We start from the raw sequence: 18,162 nt of genomic DNA, 5'->3' as shown, positions 1-18,162 counted from the left end.
CTGGCCTCCTGGCCTGCCCGTCCAGGCCCTGGTGGTGAAGGTCAGGTCCAAGTCTAGGCTGTGAGCTCCTCGAGGGTGCTGGCTGAGTCTGATCCATCGCTCTGTCCCAAGGTTCCAGCGCTTAGTAGGCCTACACGCATCTTTGTTGAATGAGCGAGTGAGTGAATGAACAATGTGTTAGCCACTTTGAGTTTCCCCCCAAGCCTGCACAGCGCCCAGCTTGGAACGTTCAACAGGTCTTTGCTTCCAGACAGACTGAATGACTCAGTGAATGAATGAATGAGTTGGGCACATGAATTTTGAAGGACTCCATTCACATCCTCCATCCTCATCCTTCTCTCGCACATTTCTTGAGCACCTACTGTGCGCCTGGATGTGAGATGAATGCGGCACGGCAGGCGCCTGCCCTCGGGAGGGTGGGGGGAGGTCGCAGTCTGGCGGAGGGGCGGACGTGGAAACAAATAATTGCAGTTCCGTGAGGTCAGGCTGAGACGCCAGGCAAGACAAGGTTCTTGAGGAGTTGAGAGAAGAGCTGGTTGAGATGGTGGAGGTGCTGTGGTTCTGTGCCAGGCAAGGCAGCGGGGGCATGCAGATACGCAAAAACACACGCAGCAAATTAACAGTCTAGTTGAGGAGACGGCATGCACGCACACACACACACACACACACACTCAAAAACACACCCAGAAAATGAACTGGGCTCACTTTGCTATTCCAGTGACTGGCCCAGGCAATCAGAGCTGTGCATTCGCAGAAGATAGATCCCACACTAGGGTGGAAAGGCTGGGTTTGAGTCCTAGCCGCTCCACTCCCTGACTGTGTGACCTTGGGCACGGATTTGCCCTCTCTGAGCCTGTCCTGCAGGACGGGCCCATACAAGCATCCTGGGTGGGTTTGTCATGTGGAGAGGGTGAGACCAAGGAGGTGCTTGGTGAAGGCCGCTTAAATTAGCATCTGGGGGAGCTGGAGTGGAGTTGAGCTGGGGGCCGGGCTGGGTTTGGCCAGGCGGAGACAAAGGGGGCGGACAGCAACTGTTTACTGAATGGCGCTAGGCACTCTTCCAGGTGGCGGGGGCACAGACAAAGCTGTGGCCCTTTGAAACTGACAATGTGGCGGGAGGGTGGGGGGAGAGCTGCAAAAGAGACGAGTAAAACAGAAATGCAATTTCAGGGAGACAGTGTGGTGAAGAAAATGAGCTAACACTGGCTTCAGAGAAGGCCTGGCACATAGCGAGCGTCACATCAATAAAAATGAACAAATCGAAATGAAGCAGGAAATGGAACAGAGGGTTATTTTCGACAGGGTGGTCAGAGAAGCCCTCTCCGGAGAGGTGGCATTTGAGCAAAAATCTGAATGAAGTTGGAAAGTGCTTCCACGCAGAGGGAGCAGCAGGTGCTAAGGCCCTGGGGCAGGAGCGTGCCTGTCAGAGGAAGGAGCAGGCCAGGTTGGCTGGAGTATGCAAAGTGAGGGACGGTGGTAGAAGATGAAGTGGGTGAGGCTGGGCTGGCAGGGCAGGCAGATCACGGGGACCCTCCTAGGCCATAGCAAGGACATTGGGTTTGATCCAAAAAGTAAGAGAGAGTGACATGCTGTGATGGACACTGGTCAGGAATTGATCTGGTTGTGGATGACGTCTCTACCCCCACAGCCCCCTTCCTTCTGGGTCTAGCAGAGTGTGTGATGAAGAACGAAGGCCCTGAGGTCAGGCAGACCTGGGTTTGAATCCTAGCACCAAGAGTCACCAGCCACGTGACCTCGAGCTCCCCTTGAAGCCTTAGTTTGTGTGGCTGTAAAATGGGGACAGTAATTTCCATCTGGTGGAATTGTTGAGCGACTCAGTGAGCGTCCGCCTCTGAGGGGCCGGCGTGCAACATAGTAAGCCGTCCACGAGGTTTGCATCGGTGCCTCTCAACCGGGACACCTCTGCCCCCCGGGGGACATTTGGCAGTGTGTGCAGACATTATTGTTTGTTACCACCTGGGAGGGGGCTGCTACTGGCATCTGGTGGTAGAGCCCAGGGATGCTGCCCGACCTCCCACAATGCACAGCGCGGCCCCCACAACAAAGCATCGTCGGGCCCCAGATGTCAGCAGTGCAGAGAAAGCCGGGCTCCGGTTAGCACCATCCGATAGACTATAACACGAGTCACGTGTGTGATTTTAAACCTCCCAGGAGCCGCATGAAACAAAAAGGAGAGAAACCGGTGACATTAATTTAGTGGCATGTTTTATTTAACTCATTGTAGCCCAAAAGGTGATCATTTCAACACGTAACAATATAAAACCACGAGAGAGATTTAAATTATTTTTTTCCCCCCGCTCAGTCCGTGAGACCCGGTGTGTGTGTTGTGCACACAGCACCTCTCAGGTTGGACCGGCCGCGTTTCAAGGGCTCACAGGCCACGCGTGGCGAGTGGGCTGCTGTCCAGGTTGGCATTAGGTTGCTCCTGAAGTCCTCAGCGCGGTGCCCATGTCCAGTTGTGCTCACCTCGATTGTGTGTTTCCTTTCACTCTGTGCCACCCACTGCTGCCCTCAGGAGACCTGCGCCAGGATCCTCCTCTATCGAGGGGCCAACAAGGATGTGAAGAATAACAACGGACAGACGCCCTTCCAGGTCTGGGGCCGCGGGGGCTGGAGGGGGGGACGGAGACCACAGAGGGGATGAGGAAGAGGGCCCCCCAGGAGTGCTGGGGACAGGCCGGTGGTCTGCGAGCGGAGGGAGGGCAAGGCTGCTGGGGTGAAGGTTTGGGTGGACGGGGGTGGAGGGAGCAGCCAGCCGGGACCTCACGGTATTTCTGCCTCCTTCTCTCTCGGCTGCCGCGGCCACCTCACCCGCCTGGACCCCTCGCTCCAGGTGGCGGTGATCGCTGGGAATTTTGAACTGGGGGAGCTGATCCGAAACCATCGAGAACAGGATGTGGGTGAGCCTGGAGGGGGAGCTGGGGCCGAGGGGAGAACCCGGGGTGTCTGACATGGGTGGTGGGATGCGTGTCAGCAGACCTGATCTGGGGGCCAAGATGGGAACAAAAGAACCCTGGAGGGGGCCAGCCCGCTGGCGAGGCAGTTAGGTTCATGCACTCTGCTTCAGCAGCCTGGGGTTTGCGGGTTTGGATCCCCGGCACAGACCTAGTACCGCTCATCAAGCCATGCTGTGGCAGCATCCCACATAAAATAGAGGAAAATTGGCATAGATGTTAGCTCAGGGCCAATCTTCCTCACCAAAAAAACCCACCAAAAACCCACCCTAGAGGACTGTGAGTGTCTGAGGAGTGGGAGAGGGCGTGATTCTGGGCCCCCCACTCTTTCTCATCTCTGTCTTTTTCCCCTCATGCCTCTCCCCCACTGTCTGTTCCCCCCACTCCCATCTCTGTCTCCCCCCCGTCTGCCTCCCCACCACTGTGTCCTCTCAGTGCCCTTCCAGGAGTCCCCTAAGTACGCAGCCCGGCGACGGGGACCCCCAGGCGCAGGGCTGACGGTGCCCCCCGCGCTGCTGCGGGCCAACAGTGACACCAGCATGGCCCTGCCCGACTGGATGGTGTTCGCCGCCCCGGGGACCTCGTCCGCCGGGGCCCCCGGCCCTACCTCAGGGCCCCAGGGCCAGTCGCAGCCCTCGGCCCCCACCACCAAGCTCAGCAGTGGGACCCTCCGAAGTGCCAGCAGCCCCCGGGGTGCCCGGGCCCGCTCCCCATCCCGCGGGAGGCACCCCGAGGAGGCCAAGAGGCAGCCCCGTGGACGGCCCAGGTAGGGGAGGGCTCGGCCCTGGGCCCGCAGACCCCAACCCAACCAGATTCCCGCCTCAGAGCCCAACCCCTCCCCAGGCCAGCCCAGCTGTCCCACGTGTGGCTGGGCCCCCATCCGTCCATCGTCCCACCCCCGGGCCGCCACATCTCCCCTCCTTGAAGAGGGAGGTCATCATGAGCCACCATCATGCACCCACCCCCAGATGCACCAAAGGTTAGCTGAGCCCCAAAGTTTAGCCCCCCCAAAAACATCAGTTCCAGCCCCTGAGGACAGACAGACAGACAGGGCGAGGTGAAAGGAAGCTGAATGGGGCGGGGGCAGGTGAGGGACTTGGGGAGAAGTGTCCGAGCTTGGAGATGAGGCCGGAGGAGGGGAGGATGGGCAGGGGGCTTGCTGGGGAAGAGAGGCCAGGCTGGCTAGAGGAGGGCGGGAAGGGGGCGCTGTGGCCCGCCAGCGTGTCCTCAGGACGATGGTGGCGGGCTGGGAATGGCGGGCAGAGGAGTTGGACCCGACCCAGGAGGAAGCTGAGAGTCGCGAAGGCTCTCGAGCTGAGGCATGACACAGTCAGAGCTCAGCTTCAGGAAGCTGAATCAGGCTGAGCTTGCAGAACCATGGAAGGGGGCAGAGCCGGAAGCCAGGAGGCAGAGGAGGGGGCTGGGGGCAGCAGCGGGCAGGCAGAGGGGACCCCCAGATGCCCTCTTCCCCCACCCCCCACCCCGGGACATCAGAGCTGGGAAACCTACTCAACTCCCCTCCCCCACCCTAATGCTCCATCTTCCCCCCCCAAGGACCCCTGTTCTCCCAGAGGTGCCCCCTCCCTCCGCTCTCCCCTGCCTCTCACACCCTCTGTGTATGCAGCTCCAGCGGGACGCCCCGAGAAGGGCCGGCTGGGGGCACCGGGGGCTCGGCGGGGGGCCCTGGGGGCTCCCTGGGCAGCCGAGGGAGGCGCCGGAAGCTGTACTCGGCGGTACCGGGACGCTCCTTCATGGCCGTGAAGTCATACCAGGCCCAAGCCGAGGGGGAAATCTCTCTGAGCAAGGGAGAAAAGATCAAAGGTAACGGCAGGGCCCGGGGTGAGGGGCTGTGGGCAAGGGTCGGGCAGGCGAGCTAAACCCGCAGGGAGGGGACCGTCGGTGACAGACGGTTCTCAAGCCCCTGGCATGCGCAGTGCACTGTGCAGACGTCAGAAGCTCCGAGATGCCCCTTCTGCCTTCGAGCAGCATAAAGTGTAGCTCAGAGGATGCTCAGGAGGCAGGGTGGAGGGGAAATGGGCATCGGTGGGACTCTGACCCCAGGCCGGGCACCCTCCAGTGCTCCCCTGCGTGGTCTCAGCTCACTCAGGCCGCCCTGGCAGGAGGCCGTCATGAGCCCTCCCGCAGTTGGAGGAGCAGAGCCTCACACAGGGGAAGCCCCGTGCCCCAGGTCCCCAGTCCGAGCTCTCGGTCTTTCCTGCCACCTTGTGTGGAGCGTGAGGCCAGGGGCCTTGATGTCCCCTCCCGCCTCTCCCCGGTGTTGTCATCTGAGAAATGAGGTGATGCCCACTTCACGGGGCAAGGCCAGAGCCGGGGGCTCCCTAAGCGGCAGCTGCTGTTACTGGGGTTTGCCTCTCTTTGGTTTTCCCATCTTCCTCTGGAAAATGGGGCCAGCGGCCCCCGGGTTCCAACTTCACAGGGCTGGACGTGTGTTCTTGGAGACAATGGTACTTTGGAGACGGGAAGCCCGCTGCCAACGCAGCAGTTCGTACGAGGTGGGGGAGCCATTCTCTGCCCTACTCGAGGCTGAGGCTGCTGGGGAGCCCAGGGGTGGAGCCCGGTGGTGTAGATGGAGAGCCAGGTTCAAATTCCAGCTCCACCACTTCCTAGCTGGGCGACCTCAGGCCAGTGACTGCTCTGGGCCTCAGTTTCCTTGTCTGTCAAATGGGACCCTTGTGAGGATGAAAAGAATCAGCTCACCTGAAGCGCTTAAGACAATGCTTCGCACAGAATAAGCGCCGGCCATCATTATTGCGGGCGGCCCCCATCATTATTGCGGGCGGCCCCCACAATGGGGATGGGCACGTAGAGGAGAGAGAGACCCCGGCTGCCCGGGTCCTCCCAGAGGAGACAGAGAGTGAGAGGGGCCTTGAAGGATGTGTAGGGATCAGAACATCGGGCAGCTTGTGTCACTGCATCGGTGTTGTAGTCTCCCCACAGTCTGAGTTCCTGAAGGCGAGGTCACATGACATTGATGTCTGGGTCACCCGGGTCAGTTTAATGACCCAGCACCCCAGAGGCCTCAGTGCACATCTGCTGAGTGAATGAGTGAATGAATGACCAAATGCAGGAGCTAACTGTGGAGGCTGCGGGTGGCATGCCTGGAAAAAGAGTGTGTATGTGCACGCGTGCATAAGTGCATGTGTGTGCATGGGGGGCGAGGGTAGGTCTGTATTTTGGAGGATGAGAAAGAAGAAAAGGAAGCTGAGCCCAGGGCTGAGGGAGCTTCCCGGCAGGCACAAGGCCCTGGGCAGTATCTTCCACGGGTCTTTCTGAACTTCCAGCCCAGCACTTGTGGGCACTGCCCTCTTTTCACATCCTCTCTTTCATTAAAAGACACTTAATTGCCTCAAGGCACGCCCACCTTCGCCATGTCCCTGAGCTCCGCTGCAGCCTGAGGAAGTAGCAGGTTCCCTCTGCCCTCAGCATCAAAGCCCAGCGCCTTTGAGGGGCCTGCACCCCCAAACCTCATCTCCTGCCATCTCCTTCACCCCCAGGTTCCAGGGACCTCGTCCTTCTCTCCACTCCTCACATGCCCCCAGCCCCTTTCCACACCAAGCTCTTTGCACATGCTGTCCCTTCTGCCTGGAAAACCTTTCCTCCCTCTCTTTGCCTCCTCAACCCCTAGGATCCTTCAGGTCTCAGCCTATGTGTCACGTCCTCTGGGACGCTTTCCTGGTTCCCCTTTGCCGTCAAATTTATTTACTCCCATCTGGCCTCTCTCCAAACACCCTGTCCTTTTTCCCTTGCATGCTGGCCTCAGTTTCCCATGCTGGGGTCCCCTATAGAGTTCCCCCTCTAACGGCCACCAGCATGGAAGCTCTGTGAGGGCAGCAGCCACATTTGTTCTGTCTGACGGCTCTGCCCGGTGTCTCACCTGATGTCTAACTCGTGACCGGCACTACATCAATATTTGTTCAGTGAATGAATGATTGACTCCAAGACCACCCAGCCAGGCACGGCAGAGCCAGCCCAGAGCCCACACCCCCGACACCCCGCGTCCTGCTCTTCCATGACCTTGGGCATCTCCTCAGTTTCATTTCCCGGATCCTCTCCAGGCAGGCGGTTTGTGCAGGGTAAAGCATCAGAGGGCCCCGACTCACATCCTAGTGTGGCTTGAGCCATCTCAGAGCGAGAGACTTTTCTTTCTCTAGCCTCAGCTTCTTCACCTGTCAAATGGGAAGACGGTTGTTACCTCTCGGGGTCGGTGTGAGGAGGGAGCGAGGGAAGCGTGGGCAGGGCTGAGTGGGGACAGAGCCGTGGAAGGCGCTGTGGAGACGGCCGGCGGTGTGTCTGTGGCGAGCGTCCTCAGAAACAGCAGCCACAAAGAGCTTGAACAGAGAGGATGCAAGACATGAGTCACTCAGAGCATCTGTCCTGGAAACGGACGGAGCTGTGTTCAGATCCAGGCTCTGTCGGCTCCAAGCCGTAGAACCTTGGAGCAAATGGGCTCGGCTCTCTGAGCCTCAGTTTCCCCATCTGTAAAATGGGGACAGTAAGAGCACCCTCTCCAAGGCTTCCGGTCTGGAGTGGGAGGTGGACGAACAGCTGGCCCTGCCATCCGTCATCATAGCTCAGCAGCCGGTGCAGCTGCACAGGGCGTGTGACAGGCAGTCGGTAAACGTGTGCTGGATGGCTCAGGGGTCAGGGTGGCAGGAAAGGGACACCAGAGGAGGTCACTCTGATCTCTTCTCCCTTCTAGAGCTGGGGGAGTGACGGGAGGCAGAGGGAGGGGTCTGGGAGCAGATGAAAAAAGGTTAAGGGGCAAGGAGACTTCGGGAAGTGGCAGGGGTGCTGATGGGGCTGTAGAACTGGTTCGAGGGCAATTACAGAACAACTGAGCTCTGACCCGTTACTGGGGGAGATGAGGGCCAGCTGTGGGACGTGGCCCTAACCTGTGCAGACCATGTCACGGGACACAGCCCTTTCCCCCCGTGCCTCCTGATGTTCCCATTGCATCCAGAAAGCTGGAACGCAGGAGTGACATGATTTGTTTCTCCCCAGCCCCTCAGCCCTTCCGTGGACGTTTGTTAAGGATGCTCTTGGCATCCCTGTGCTCCGTGCTGGGAATCGTGGAAGGGCTGTGTGTGGACTGTGTTGCGGGCAGGGAGAGGGGCCACAGCATGGAAACGTTGAAGTTCTGTGTCCCTGCTCCCCACCCAGTGCTTAGCATCGGGGAAGGAGGCTTCTGGGAAGGCCAGGTCAAAGGTCGCATCGGCTGGTTCCCCTCTGACTGCCTGGAAGAGGTGGCAAACCGCTCCCAGGAAGCAAAGCAAGGTAATGAGAACTCCCCAGTGGTCCCCAGTCTACCCTGGGGTTCTCATGTCCCTTCCTTTCCCACTCTCGAGGCAGGTGGGGTGCTGGGAGGCAGATGGGAAGGCTGGGGCCAGGGGTCTGGGGGTGGGCTCGCGGTTTCCAGAACCACGGTCCAAGGTTCTCTTGTCCCCCTGCAGAAAGCCGAAGTGACAAGGCAAAGAGACTCTTCCGGCATTATACCGTGGGCTCCTACGACAGCTTTGATACCCCAAGGTAAATGTCCTTACACCCTCGGGTGCCCCCACCCCAACCTCCCTTCACGTTCCACCTTTTAAATATTTCCACCATCTCTGCATCCCCTTTCTGGTCTGCTCCCTTGAAAATTTGATGCAGGGGCGGGGGAAGGCAGAGTCTGCTTCAAACCACACAGCCCAACCCCAAACCAGCCTTGGGAGCCATTGAGATGGCCTGGCTTTGGGGCAGCGTGAGACCCACGGGGTGGATGGGGGCAGGGCGGGGGTGCCTGGGGAGCCCGTGTATATGGTTGACTGGAGGCGCTGGTCTCTGTGCCCCATCTCTGTGCAGTCGTGTGCAACAGAAGTGTGTGCATTCCATGCCTTGGTGTGGGGAGGGGAGCGGGCAGAGCCAGGCCAGTCAGGGTGGAGGCGGGGAGAGGGGCACACTGACACCTTTCCCCTCCCTGGCCATTGGCTGACTTGCTTCAGAAGCTTGATGGATGGGATTGGCCCAGGGAGGTGAGAGGGGAGGGGAAGGGAGGGGCCGGGTCAGGAATGGGAAGGAAGGGGTGCCTGGGGGTGTGTGGATGTGCGAGTGTGCACGATCAGAGCTGAAGTTTCCCCCGTACGTGGACGTCTTACAGAGGCGAGCGTGCTTGCACAGATCCCCCCGCTGTGCTCTTACCCTCTTGCCCATGTGTCTCTGTGGGTGTGCATGACACGGATCTGTGTGCATGTGTGGCTGGAGGCCCCTCGATGGACAGCCCTGTGCATATGCCCGCGACGGCAAGAGGGTCTGTCCCGCTCTCTAGAGACGGGTGCATCTGTGGCTCTCATTTATGGGTGCACGATTGTGGCTGATCGTGCGGCTGGCTCTGCACATCTATGTTTCCGTGAATCTGTGTGTTTGAGAATGAGGACAAGTGATGCAGAGATGTCAGTGTGTCCGCTCACCACGTGGGGACAGGTGGGTTTCTGCGCACGCCTGTCCCCCTCTCTGCATGTCACTGTGCGTGCCCATTAGCACATACAATTGTGTGCATGCGTTTGCATTCCGCCGGGTTGATCCGGAATTTAGGACCGGGGGTGTCAGGGGAGGGGAGGGCAGAAGAGGGGAGGGCTCTAGGACTTGGGCTTCCAGAAGGGCAAGGCTGTGGGGGAGGGATGGTCATAACCTGGCGTCTGAAAGATGACGCCCTCCCCCGCTGCTCCCCCATCCAGGGAAGGGTCTCCTTGTTCGTAGCATCCTTCCATTAAATGTGTCCAAACCTATGTGTCTGTGTTCTGGCCAGTGGGGATGGGCTGGGGGTGGGGGTGGGGGCGGAAGAGGAATGACAACATGGGGACAGAGGGTGGGACTGGGGTGCCACCCTGCGCCCGGAGTGTCTGAGGCGCTTGACCACTGTGCGTGTTCACCTGGCACGTCTCCGGCTCTGGGCACCGGGTGAGTATCAAGGTCCCCCCGACTACCCCGAATCTCCCCGTCAACCTCTGCTTCTTGTCTCTGTCATTGTCTCTCTGGGTCTATCCTTGCCTTTGGTCTGGGTGTCACTTGCTCTACCAGCTGGATTGGGGGGTGGTCCCTCTTGGCCCTCAGTTTCTTCCTTCTCCGTCTGTCCCATCAGGTGCATTTCCTCCCCTTCCCCTGCACTCCTTGTGTCGGCTGCCATGTGCCGCTCTGTGAGTGGTGTGTCTCCTATCCTCCTCCTGCCTCCCCCCCTGCTCTCCCTGACCCTGTCTGCGGTGGCCTGGCTGCATCCCGCTGGAGCTGTGCGGTCCCCTCCCAGCCTGTGCTGCCCTCTCTCCTCTCCCCGGGGGTCGGTGGCTCTCGTGTGAGCTGTGGCGTGTGTCTGTCCCTCTGCCTGGGCTTCTTTGGGGGGTAGGGGTGTCTCTCACTGTGCCCTGGGGCCCAGTCTGAACGTCTGGCCTTCCCCTCCAGACTGTGTTGGGGTGCGCTGTGTGTCGGTTTGCCGTGAGGGGGCTCCGTGTCCCCTCCTGGGGCCTCTCTCACCGCGGGGGTCCCTGCCCGAGGAAGTGGGGCGCAGTCGGTCCGCGCGCGTCCCTGCACGCGGTTGCGAGGCGTCTTGTGTGATGTTGTGCGTCCTTCTCCCCGCTCTCCATCGCTCTGCACCTGCGCGGGAGGGCTCTGGAGGGGGGAGGAGGGTTAAGGGGGGGGCCCAGACCGGAAGTGCCTCCCCCTTCTCCTCCCCCCCCGCCTCGCCCCTCCCCCTTCTCCCGCCAAGGGGGCCCCCGCGTTCCCCTCCCGGCCCCCTCCCCCCGCCCGGCGCAGGACGCCAAGGGGTTAAGCCGCCCGCCCGCCGCCCGCCCGCCTCCGGAGCTGTCCGCGGTGCTGAAGCCGGCGCCGTCCGCGGTCCTCGCGCTCCCGCCGCGGCCCGACCCCGCGCCCCGCGCCCCCGCGCCCCCCGGCATGTGAGCCCCCGGCCCTGCCCTCCCTCCCGCGGGAGGGAGCGCGCCCCCTCCCCCTCCCCCCTCCCGGCGCGGGTCAGCATGAGGCGGGGCCTGGGGGCCCGGACACGGGGGTTCGGCCGAGCGGGGACGGGGACGGGGACGCGGCGGCGGCGGCGGCGGCGGGGGCGGCCGGCACCGGCACCGGGGCCGGGGCCGGGGCCGCGGCGGCGATGGCTTTGTCTGCGGTCGGCGGCGGCGGGGGTCTCGGGGCCGGCCCCGGGGGGGGCTCCCTGCCGCAGCCGCCCCCCGCGCTCTCCTCCAGCTGGCCGGCCCTGGGGCCCCGGCGGCGCAGCGTCTGGTACATCTACAGGTAACGGAGCGCGCCGCCCCTTTTTTCCGCGGCCCGGCCGGGAGGCCCCGGCCCCGCTGGGACGACCCTGCCCCCCGCCGCTACCCCCCACCCCTGCGACTCCTCCCCCTCCCCCAAGCCGCCCCCCTCCGCCCCTGTCCCCCAACCTTCTCTCTGCGCTACAGCCTTTCGGACCCCTCTGCTCAACCCTTCTCTCATCCTCCTCCCTGGTCCGCTTTCCCTGAGCCCCCCCAACACACACACACTCCTCAGCCCCCTCACAGGCCCTTCCAGGCCCCCTTCGGCCCTTCCTCCAAGACCTTCCCATCACTCAGGCCCTGCAAACAGACCCCACTCGCCCTTTCTGCCGCCCTTAGTGCCCTCACTCTGTGGGGCCCTCCCCGTGGGGACCACGGTGGCTTCCCCTCCGGCGCCAACACCCCAGGCCCCTGTTCCTCTGATTCCGTAGCCCTACACCCCTTCACGAGTTAGCAAGTCCCCCCATTCATACCCCTCTCTCCCATTCACAGTCATTCCCCCCCCATCACACACGCATCCCGCCCCCGGCCTCCCTTCCCCTCCTCTTTTTCCGCTGCGTGTCACTGTGCGACTGTGCGTGTGTCAGTGTGGCTATATCGATGTGCGTGCGTGTGTGTGTGACTGCCTGCAGTCGAGTGTGTCTGCGTGTGTGTGCGCGTATGTGTGAGAGATAGAAAGAAGAATAGAGAGATGGTGGGCTCCCAGCCCACCCCCCAGCTGTGTCCATCTGTGTGTCCCTGTTTGACGGCGTCTGTCTCTGTGTGTGACTTGGAGCGACAGAGAGGCTGTCTGGGGACTGTGTGTGTGTGTGTGTGTGTGATGGAGTGGGTCTGTCCCAGGGACTGCGGCTGTGTTTCCCAACACCCACCCTCCCATGCCAGACCTGTCCCCTCCCCCACAGGCCCCCCTTGGCCAGTCTTTCCGTGTGTTTCTGTCCCCATGTGCCCCTCTCCCTGCCCCCGGGGGGTCTGTGCCTGTGTGGGGCACGTGGACTGAGCTACGGCTGAGCTTCTGCATGGAGAACTGCGTCTGCTTGTGTGTGCCACTTCTCAGCATGGGAGGGGGCCGGCTTCCCCGAGTGGGGGCCTCTGTGCATGCCACGGAGAGGCCCGTGGAGATGGGGACACGGGGAGGGGCTGAGTACCGGAGGGGGCGCCATGTACAGCAGCAAGCTCTGGGCTGTGGGATCCTGGGTGTGTGAGAGGGACCTTCGGGGTGGGGGTGGGGGGGAGTGGACTTTACTGCAGTCTCTGTGTGTGGGATCCGGTGAACAAGAGCTGGCTGCTGAGCTCCAGAGGCCGCTCAGGGTCCCCGAGGGATGGCCTGGGGGAGAGCATTGTGTGTGCCCCTGCAGGGCAGGTAGTCAGCAGTACGGAGCATGAATGGGGTGCCGCGTGGGTAGCAAATACCGGGGCAGGGGGTGGGGTTAGAGGGTCGGGGAGGAGAGTGGCTGGATGAGAATGGAACAGGGGAGAGTGGGAGACGCTGAAGTCGGGGGAAACGGAGCACAGAGGGTGCGTGGCATGTGCGGAGCAATGGGGTAAGGAGGGGATGCAGGAAACGTGGAGAGGATTTGGGGGTGGGGATTCAGGCTGTACTGAGAGGGCAGGAGAGGATGCGGGGAATGTAAATGAAATGCAGCTGCAAGCAAAAGGAGCCAGAAGGGTGTGTGATGGAGTGAGTGGAGGATGCAAAAGTAGGAAGAGCTTCCACGGATGAGAAGGGAGGGGACCGGGGAGTCTGAAAGGAACTTAGGGTGCTGTAGGGGACGCCGTGGAGTTATGGACAGAGGTGCGAGAGGATGTGGGAGGAATGGAGGCCAAGGGAGGGGGGAGAGGTCACAGAAGTCTGAGGTCACAGAATTCGGATGAGGGCACTTTGGGAAAAGGGATGAGGGGTGTGCAGGCAAAGGGTAGGGGGAGGGACAGCCCCATGGGGTACGATGAGGACGTGCTGAGGGACAGAGGGCTGATGCTGGTGGGTGAGGGTGATGTGGAGCTTTCAAATGAGCGGGGAGGGGAGGGGCATCCACAGGGGTGGGAGGGAGGGAGTATAGAGTTGCAAGAAGCTGTGGGGGCAAGAGGACAGTGGAGAAGTTCTCGGGGAACGTGGTGGGATGAGGGAGACCCCACATCTAGCCCGGGGTTGGGTGAGACAGTCACGGGAGTGGGGAGAGAGAGGAGCATGTCCAGGATGGGGATGCTGGAGAGGGACGGACTGATGGGGTGCTGCGATGACCTGGGGGTGTTTGCATATTATTGGGGTGTCGGGGTTGCCTGTGGGGATTCGAATCTTGGCTGATGCACTTTTCTAGCTGGTGTGATCTTGAGCAAGTTATTTCTCTGTGCCTCAGCTTCCTCATCTATAAAATGGGAACAGTCCGCCCCGCCCAGGGGTGTCGTGAAGACTGAATGAATAAATGAACGTCAAGTGCTTGGAACAGCATCTGGCATCCAGGAATGGTTGGATAAATGTTCCTCGCTGTTGTTATGCTATTGGCATTGCCTGGGATAAATTTCAGGCACTGGAGGGCCGTGCCCATGGTGAACTGGGGGCAGATGTGTATGTGCCCGAGGTGTCTGGGTGCTGTGGAGTGAGTGCAGGGGGTTACCATGGCGGTTACCCAGGTTTTTTCTTGGGTATTGTTGAAGAATATTACTGTGTGACCTTGGGCAAGTTGCTTGAGCTTTCTGTGCCTGTTTCTTCACCTGTAAAGTGGAAACAGTACTCACACCTGCCTCAGAGGCTGGCTGTGAGAGACAGTGGAGGTATTTACCTGTGAAGGGTTTCAAACGCTGCCTCGCGCAGAACAAGTGCTGCTTCCTGGCGTATCGTGGATGCGGGAGCTTTAACTGAATTATATTGGGGGACCAGGTATCTGGGGGAGACTTAGGTATGAAGTGTGTGGATAAGGTGGGGTAAAAGGGGTTCCAGGGGCAGGGGAAAGATGTGGGAAAGGTAGGGGTTTGTGGCATGAATGGAGGGACGGGGTGCGCTGCAGAGGAGGAATAGAGGGGAGCTGGAGGGCACTGCTGGCCACCGGGGCCCCAGAGATCTAGAAGGGAGATGGGGGCGCCCGGAGGAGGGCGTCAGGGTATGTGGCGGGGACCAAGTGGGAGGACAGGGGCGTCACAGAAAGCACGGTCAGGAGCAGCTCTGACCTCTGAACCCATTTCGGTTGGCCTGTCCACCCGCTGTTCGAGCCTCTTGACCTCCTTCCTTCCCTCCCCTCCCCTCTTTCTTCCCCTTCCCTCCCTCCCCCCTTCCAACCCTGTCTCTCCTCCTCCTGCACCCCCTCCGCCCAGCCACAGAGGTGGCCATCCCACCAACCCAGCGTGGAACGTCAGATCAGGAGGACCTGGTGGGCCTGGTGTGGCGTGTTCACCGGACCGGGGTGAACTCTGAGCAGGGGCGGCTGCCGGAGTGTATCTGGTGTGGACACACGTGCTGTGGAGCACACCAAGTTCCAGGGAACGGGGTGGGGGCCGGGCTGGCGCGCACGCGCAGAGCACCATCACTGTGGTACCAATGTATGCATTTGACAGTGGCAGTCCTGGGGGTCATGGCAGTATACAGGGGTGTCTGGGGGTGGGGGTGGTACCAAAATCCCGTAGGAGCACATTAGGTATTATTGGCGTGTGCTGGGATGTGCTCAGGGGGCGTGTTATGGGAATAGACCAGGATCACAGTGAGGAGGAGTTATTATTGGAGCATACTGGGAAGTGGGGGGGTGTTACTGAAATATACTGGAGTATTCGTGGAGGGCTGTTGTGCCGAATCTGTGGGGGTAGGTAATTGGAGTGCGCGGGGAGGGGAGCAGCCTCGGCTATTATTGGAGTGCATTAGGGCCGGCGGATATTATTGGGGATATGCCGAGGGGGGCCGTGTGTGCTCCGGATGGGTTTCAGCCGTGACTGCAGGATGCTGGGGGTGTAGCAGGGTCTGCGTTCTCATGGCTCCGGGGGGGCTCTTCTTGGGTATCCTGAGGGGAGTGGGGCTGGAGCCAGAGTGTTGGGTGTTCCCATTGTCTCCCGGAATGGAATGGATGTGCGAGCCTGAGGGACACAGCGGTGACGTCAAGGGCTTGGGGCTGTGTGGAGATACCCAGAATGCGTTTGAGTTGAACTGAACTTTTTCCTGGGGATGTGAGTGAGCATTACCTAAATGTGCTGGCGGGCTTACGGGGGGCCATCCACAGATTCACGGGTAGCTTGCATTTACTAGAATCCGCAGACTGCACAACACATTTGAGATATACCGGGGAATACGTAAGTCAGCGCTGTCCACTGGAACTTTCTGCGGCCATGGAAGTGTTCTGTATCCGTGCCGTCCGGCGTGGTCACCGCCCGCTGCCTGTGGCTCCCAGGCACTTTGAAATGTGGCTAGTGGGATGGAGGAATTGAATTTTTCAATTTAATTTTTAATTAATTGGCATATAAATAGCCGCCGGCAGCTAGGGGCCACTATTTTGGACAGTGCCGAGTTAGCAGTGTTACAATATGCTCGGGGAGCTGGGGAGCTGTTACTGTAGGATATATATAGTCAAGGAGCTGGGGGGTATCATCGAAGCACCCCGGTGGTCTCTATTGAATAATTTGACCAAAGAGCCCGTGGAAACTTCTGGTTACAAACTATGTGCCTGGAACTGTGCTGACTCGCACACACTCTGAACACCCAGGGCGACCCCGTCCGTCCCAGAAGTCCCTGTTATTGTCCCTCATCGGAGATGAGGAAACTGAGGCCCTAAAGGTTAAAGTCGTGAGCTCAAGGTCACAGACAGGAAGTGGCTAGCCGAGACTCCAGCCAGGCTGTCTGGGGATCTGGCGGCTCGTCTTCCCATCCCTCACACTGTGCCTGGCGCCCAGTGGGCTTGGGAACTGCTTGCTGAATGGATGGGTGGATGGATGCATGGATGGATGAATGAGGAAAGAGTGAGTGGGAGAGCGAGCGCTCCGGGCTCTGAGGGGGAGGCTGCCAGGGCTGCCGCAAGCATACACACGCCGAGTGGGTGAGGAAGATCCCAGGAGGCGGGATGAATGATTCTGGAGCAGGGGCCTGGGTCACTGGGGTGCCGGTGGTTCCACGGGGCTTCGTGTCTCACGATCTCGTCTCCGTCCACCCCACCCCTCCCCGCCAGCGATTACATCATTAAGGAGAAGACAGTCCTGCTGCAGAAGAAAGACAGCGAGGGGTTTGGGTTCGTGCTCCGGGGGGCCAAGGGTGAGTGCTGGCCGGGCAGGGGATGGAAGAAGGGCCCTGTGACCCAGGGGGATGCACAGGGGAAGGGACCCCAGCCCGTCCACCACCCCAGCCCGGGGTGCTGGTCCCTCAGCAGCGGGGAGGCCTCCTGACTTGGGTCTGAGCCCCATCCCCTGCTCGGCCTCTCCACCCCCTCCCCTCCGACCCCGCCGGCTCCTCCCCATCTGCAGCGCAGACCCCCATCGAGGAGTTCACCCCCACCCCGGCCTTCCCGGCACTGCAGTATCTGGAGTCGGTGGACGAGGGTGGCGTGGCATGGCGAGCCGGACTGCGCATGGGCGACTTCCTCATCGAGGTGAGTCCTGGCCCCCAGCCCCAGGGGCCTCGCCAAGCCCCAGCCTCGGGCTCACCTTCCCCAGACTCCCCTGGGACCCTGCGGACAAATCCCCAGGCCGCTCGTGATCCACACCAGGATCTGGCTGCCCAAATCCAGATGCTCCTTGGGCACCAGGCTTCCCAGCCCCCACCCCACCCCGCAGCCAGGTTTCTTCAGTGATTCCATCTGAAGGCCTTTCTGAGCATCTCAGAAAGGTGTGTCCCCAGCACGCATGCGCGCGCACACACACACCACGCTGGAGGAGAAGGAGGGGGAGAAGGGTGAATAGGGTGGCACCAGCCCCTTCCCCACCCCCGGGGTCAGGAGAGTTACAGAAACGGAAAGATCTCTGCAAGGGGAGGGCATGGTGAGGAGGGTCAGAGGGAGAGAAGAGAGGACAACAGCGCCACAGACAGGGTGAGGCAGGAGGCCACTTCCCTGGGGACTCCGAAGCTGAAAGCACCCGTTCCCGTACCTACTCGGTGTGGTTTGGGGGTGTCTGTGCTGCAGGTGAACGGGCAGAACGTGGTGAAGGTCGGCCACCGGCAGGTGGTGAACATGATCCGCCAGGGGGGCAACACGCTGATGGTCAAGGTGGTGATGGTGACCAGGCACCCAGACATGGATGAGGCTGTCCATAAGAAAGGTGTGCCTCCTCCACTTGTGTGGCCAGCCTCGGGCGCCCCACTGCCACCAGACTTAGACCTCCAGGAGCCCCGATGGCCGGTCCCCACCGCCAGCCTTCCCTTCCCCAAGTCTGCTTGATCATGACCCTTCTGGGGAGACACTGAGGCAGGGTGGGCTCAGCATGCTGAGTGATGGCCATTCTCTGAGCTCTGGGAGCATGGTGGTGGTGGGGGGCGTGTCATGGGGCTTCTCCCCATGGTGACTCCTACTGTCACCTTTTCAGCACCCCAGCAAGCTAAGCGGCTCCCACCCCCAACCATCTCCCTGCGTTCCAAGTCTATGACCTCAGAGCTGGAGGAGATGGGTGAGCCTCTGGGGCTGCTGGGGTGGGAGAGGGGCAGAGGGGGCTGGACCATCCCTTGAGTTCGTTAGTGTTGTTAGTGACCAGGGGTCCTCGTCCTCCTCCTGTCCCCCAGTCCATGGGTCAGACTCTCTGTGGCCTGCGTGTGTCGCTGGGAAGGGGCGTCTGAGAGTCCGACTTTCCTCTGTCTTCTTGTATCTGTTTCTCTGTCGGGGGGGCGAGGGTCTCTCTCCGCGTCTGTACGTCCCTCTCTGCGGGTCCCCGTTAACTTTCTAGCCCCTCCCCATCTGTCCCCCCTCACGCCCACTGCCATTCTC

The 18,162-nt window shown here is 60.9% G+C and overlaps 1 protein-coding gene across 5 annotated transcripts in view; it reads left to right on the top strand.

Moving 5' to 3' along the window:
- SHANK1 (SH3 and multiple ankyrin repeat domains 1) overlaps positions 1-18,162 on the top strand; it is a 46,705-nt gene that overhangs the window by 9,640 nt on the left and 18,903 nt on the right. For 4 of the 5 annotated variants that reach the window (XM_070633259.1, XM_070633258.1, XM_070633263.1 and 1 more), the window contains exons 9-19: positions 2,537-2,614; positions 2,855-2,921; positions 3,411-3,741; positions 4,600-4,796; positions 8,157-8,270; positions 8,447-8,522; positions 8,975-9,004; positions 16,420-16,502; positions 16,712-16,836; positions 17,368-17,503; positions 17,768-17,848. In XM_070633259.1, the coding sequence (XP_070489360.1) occupies positions 2,537-2,614; positions 2,855-2,921; positions 3,411-3,741; positions 4,600-4,796; positions 8,157-8,270; positions 8,447-8,522; positions 8,975-9,004; positions 16,420-16,502; positions 16,712-16,836; positions 17,368-17,503; positions 17,768-17,848 (1,318 nt within the window). The remainder of the gene's footprint in view (positions 1-2,536; positions 2,615-2,854; positions 2,922-3,410; positions 3,742-4,599; positions 4,797-8,156; positions 8,271-8,446; positions 8,523-8,974; positions 9,005-16,419; positions 16,503-16,711; positions 16,837-17,367; positions 17,504-17,767; positions 17,849-18,162) is intronic. The other variant, XM_070633261.1, reaches the window with a different exon arrangement.

Source organism: Equus przewalskii, chromosome 9 (assembly GCF_037783145.1).
Source record: "Equus przewalskii isolate Varuska chromosome 9, EquPr2, whole genome shotgun sequence".
NCBI lineage: Eukaryota > Metazoa > Chordata > Mammalia > Perissodactyla > Equidae > Equus > Equus przewalskii.
Note: the sequence above shows the minus strand (reverse complement) of the source record. Positions and strands in the feature narration are given on the sequence as shown.